Genomic DNA, 5,000 nt, shown 5'->3' on the forward strand with positions numbered 1-5,000 from the left:
ACTGAGTTTCTGATAAAGATCAGACTGAGTGAGACTGGATAAAGATGAGCTGACTGGTTCTGAGGTCAGGCTGAGACTGATAAAGAGAGCTGAGTTCTGAGGTCAGGCTGAGTGATAAAGAGAGCTGAGATTGGATGACTGTTCTGAGGTCAGGCTGAGACTGGATAAAGAGAGCTGAGTTCTGAGGTCAGGCTGAGACTGGATAAAGATGAGCTGGATAAAGTTCTGAAGACTGTTCTGAGGTCAGGCTGAGACTGGATAAAGATGAGACTGAGTTCTTACTGGATGGCACTGGATAGATGGCAGTGAGACTGGATGACAGGCTGACAGGCCCGGATCAGACAGGGCTGGATCAATATGAATGTCCTGTCACAGCAGAGAGACCATGTCAGACCGGAGACAGTAATATACAGAGACATCAGACTGGATAAACAGAGACTGGTTGGTATGAGACTGGATAAAGATGAGACTGGATAAAGATGAGACTGGATAAAGATGAGACTGGATAAAGATGAGACTGGATAAAGATGAGACTGGATAAAGATGAGACTGAGATAAAGACTGGATAAAGATGAGACTGGATAAAGATGAGACTGGAAACTGGATAAAGATGAGACTGGATAAAGATGAGACTGGATAAAGATGAGACTGGATAAAGATGAGACATGGTACTTGATAAAGATGAGACTGGATAAAGAGACTGGATAAAGATGAGACTGGATAAAGACATAGACTGGACCCTTGATAAAGATGAGACTGGATAAAGATGAGACTGGATAAAGATGAGACTGGATAAAGATGAGACTGGATAAAGATGAGACTGGATAAAGATGAGACTGGATAAAGATGAGACTGGATAAAGATGAGACTGGATAAAGATGAGACTGGATAAAGATGAGACTGGATAAAGATGAGACTGGATAAAGACGAGACTGGATAAAGACGAGACTGGATATAAAGATGAGACTGGATATAAAGATGAGACTGGATAAAGATGAGACTGGATAAAGAAGAGACTGGATAAAGACGAGACTGGATAAAGACGAGACTGGATAAAGACGAGACTGGATAAAGAACACGCATACGGAGCTGTACATTAGGAAGGTTTTCTGATCACTTGACTTTCTCCACAGTTTGTTATTTTACAGCCTTATTCTAAAATGGACTCAAAAATATAAATACTGCCTCAATCTACACACAATACCCCATAATGACAAAGCAAACAGGTTAAGACATTTGAGCAAATTTATTACAAATGATAAAATTGAAATATGACATTTACATAAGTATTCAGACCCTTTACTCAGTACTTTGTTGAAGCACCTTTGGCACGATTACAGCCTCCAGTCTTCTTGGGTATGACGCTACAAGCTGGGCACACCTGTATTTGGGGAGTTTCTCCCATTCTTCTCTGCAGATCCTCTCAAGCTTTGTCAGGTTTGATGGGGAGCAGCGCCTCACAGCTATTTTCAGGTCTCTTCAGAGATGTTGGATCGGATTCAAGTCCGGGCTCTGGATGGGCCACTCAAGGACATTCAGAGACATGTTCCAAAGCCACTCCTGCGTTGTCTTGGCTGTATGCTTAGGGTCGTTGTCCTGTTGGAAGGTGAACCTTCGCCCCAGTCTGAGGTCCTGAGCACTCTGGAGCAGGTTTTCATCAAGGATCTCTTGACTCAGTTAATCTTTCCCTTGATCCTGACTAGTCTCCCAGTCTCTGCCACTGAAAAACATCCCCACAGCATGATGCTGCCACCACCATGCTTCACCGTAGGGATGGTGCCAGGTTTCCTCCAGACGTGACGCTGGCATTCAGGCCAAATATTTCAATCATGGTTTCATCAGACCAGAGAATCTTGTTTGTCATAGTCTGAGAGTCTTTAGGTACATTCTGGCAAACTCCAAGCGAGCTGTCATGTGCCTTTTACTGAGGAGTGGCTTCCATCAGGACACTACCATAAAGCCCTGATTGGTGAAGTGCTGCAGAGACAGTTGTCCTTCTGGAAGGTTCTCCAATCTCCACAGAGGAACTCTGGAGCTCTGTCAGAGGGACCATCGGGTTCTAGGTCACCTCCCTTACCAAGGACCTTCTCCCCGATTGCTCAGTTTGGCCGGGCAGCCAGCTCTAGGAAGAGTCTTGGTGGTTCCAAACTTCTTCCATTTAAGAATGATGGAGGCCACTGTGTTCTTGGGGACCTTCAATGCTGCAAAAATGTTTTGGTACCCTTCCCCAGATCTGTGCCTCAACACAATCCTGTCATCTCGGAGCTCTATGGACAATTCCTTCGACCTCATGGCTTGGTTTTTGCTCTAAAAAGCACTGTCAACTGTGGGACCTCATATTGACAGGTGTGTGTCTTTCCAAATCATGTCCAATCAATTGAATTTACCACAGGTGGACTCCAATGAAGTTGTAGAAACATCTGAAGGATGATCAATGGAAACAGGATGTACCTGAGCTCAGTATCGAGTCACAGAGCAAAGGGTCAGAAAACGGATGTAAATAAGGTATTTTAAACACTATAGTATTATATAGTACTAATATAACATATACTATATAATATAGTACTAATATAACATATACTATATAATATAGTACTAATATAACATATACTATATAATATAGTACTAATATAACATATACTATATTATATAGTACTAATATAACATATACTATATAATATAGTACTAATATAACATATACTATATTATATAGTACTAATATAACATATACTATATTATATAGTACTAATATAACATATACTATAGTAATATATATATACTAATATATAATATATAATATAATAATATAGTACTAATATAACATATACTATAGTAATATATATATATAATAATATATAATATATAATATAATAATAATAATATAGTACTAATATAACATATACTATAGTAATATAGTACCAATATAACATATACTATATTATATAGTACTGATATAACATATACTATAGTAATATATATATACTAATATATAATATATAATATAATAATATATAATATATACTAATATAACATATACTATAGTACTAATATATATATATATATAATAATATATAATATATAATATAATAATAATAATATAGTAATAATATAACATATACTATATAATATAGTACTAATATAACATATACTATAGTAATATATATATATAATATATAATAATAATAATAATATAGTATAATATAATATATATATAATATAGTAATAATATAACATATACTATATAATATAGTACTAATATAACATATACTATATAATATAGTACTAATATAACATATACTATATAATATAGTACTAATATAACATATACTATATAATATATAGTACTAATATAACATATACTATAGTAATAATATAGTACTAATATAACATATACTATATAATATAGTACTAATATAACATATACTATAGTAATAATATAGTTTGGTATTTGTATGATTCATTTTATCCAGTCTTTTTTGCTCATCTTTATCAGGGTAACAGCCACAGTCCATCCAACATGAAGACAGTGGTACCTCAGACTGCAGCTCTGTCAGGTTGCCCACCACCTCACCACACCCTGACAGCAGGTCTTCCAGGTGGTCCTGCAGACACTCCAACTCCTAGAACACACACACCATCACCACACCGTCACACACACCATCACCATCACCATCACCATCACACCCATGACAGCAGGTCTTCCACACAGTGGTCCTGCAGACACTCAACTCCTAGAACACACAGACCATCACACACCGTCACACACCATCACAACGCCATCACCACAACATCACACCATCACCACACCATCACAACGCCGTCACACACACCATCACAACGCCGTCACCACACCATCCATCATCACACGCCGTCACACACACCATCACAACGCCGTCACACACCATCACACCACACACACACCATCACAACGTCAACACACACCATCACAACGCCGTCACACACCATCACAACGCCGTCACACACCATCACAACGCCGTCACACACCATCACAACGCCGTCACACACCATCACAACGCCGTCACACACCATCACAACACCGTCACACACCATCACAACACACACCATCACATCACAACGCCGTCACACACACACACCACACCATCACAACACCATCACAACAACGCCGTCACACACCATCACACACCATCACAACGCCATCACACACCACACACCATCACAACGCCGTCACACACCATCACAACGCCGTCACACACCATCACAACGCCGTCACACACCATCACAACGCCGTCACACACCATCACAACGCCGTCACACACCATCACAACGCCGTCACACACACATCACAACGCCGTCACACACCATCACAACAGCATCACACACCATCACACACCGCCGTCACACACCATCACAACGCCGTCACACCATCACACACCATCACAACGCCGTCACACACCATCACACACCATCACAACGCCGTCACACATCACAATCACACCATCACAACGCCGTCACACACCATCACCGCCGTCACACACCATCACAACGTCACACACCATCACACACCATCACACACCATCACACACCATCACAACGCCGTCACACACCATCACACCATCACACACCATCACAACGCCGTCACACACACCATCACAACGCCATCACACACCATCACCGTCACACACCATCACAACGCCGTCACACACCATCACAACGCCATCACACACCATCACGTCACCGTCACACACCATCACAACGCCGTCACACACACCATCACACACCATCACAACGCCGTCACACACCATCACAACGCCGTCACACACCATCACAACGCCATCACCACACCGCCGTCACACACACCATCACAACGCCGTCACACACACCATCACAAACACCATCACAACGCCGTCACACACCATCACAACGCCGTCACACACACCATCACACACGCCGTCACACACACCATCACACACCATCACACCATCACACACCATCACAACGCCGTCACACACCATCACAAC

General features: G+C 41.1%; 1 protein-coding gene across 1 annotated transcript in view; it reads right to left on the reverse strand.

Annotated features, from left to right (window-relative positions):
- Positions 1 to 5,000, reverse strand: part of LOC124020609 (Golgi apparatus protein 1-like) — a 68,070-nt gene that overhangs the window by 39,804 nt on the left and 23,266 nt on the right. The window contains exons 5-6 of the mRNA XM_046335847.1: positions 3,526 to 3,620; positions 291 to 366 (exon numbers count right to left, since the gene is read on the reverse strand). Of these exons, the coding sequence (XP_046191803.1) occupies positions 291 to 366; positions 3,526 to 3,620 (171 nt within the window). The remainder of the gene's footprint in view (positions 1 to 290; positions 367 to 3,525; positions 3,621 to 5,000) is intronic.

This window comes from Oncorhynchus gorbuscha, unplaced genomic scaffold, assembly GCF_021184085.1.
Source record: "Oncorhynchus gorbuscha isolate QuinsamMale2020 ecotype Even-year unplaced genomic scaffold, OgorEven_v1.0 Un_scaffold_865, whole genome shotgun sequence".
In the NCBI taxonomy this organism is placed as follows: domain Eukaryota; kingdom Metazoa; phylum Chordata; class Actinopteri; order Salmoniformes; family Salmonidae; genus Oncorhynchus; species Oncorhynchus gorbuscha.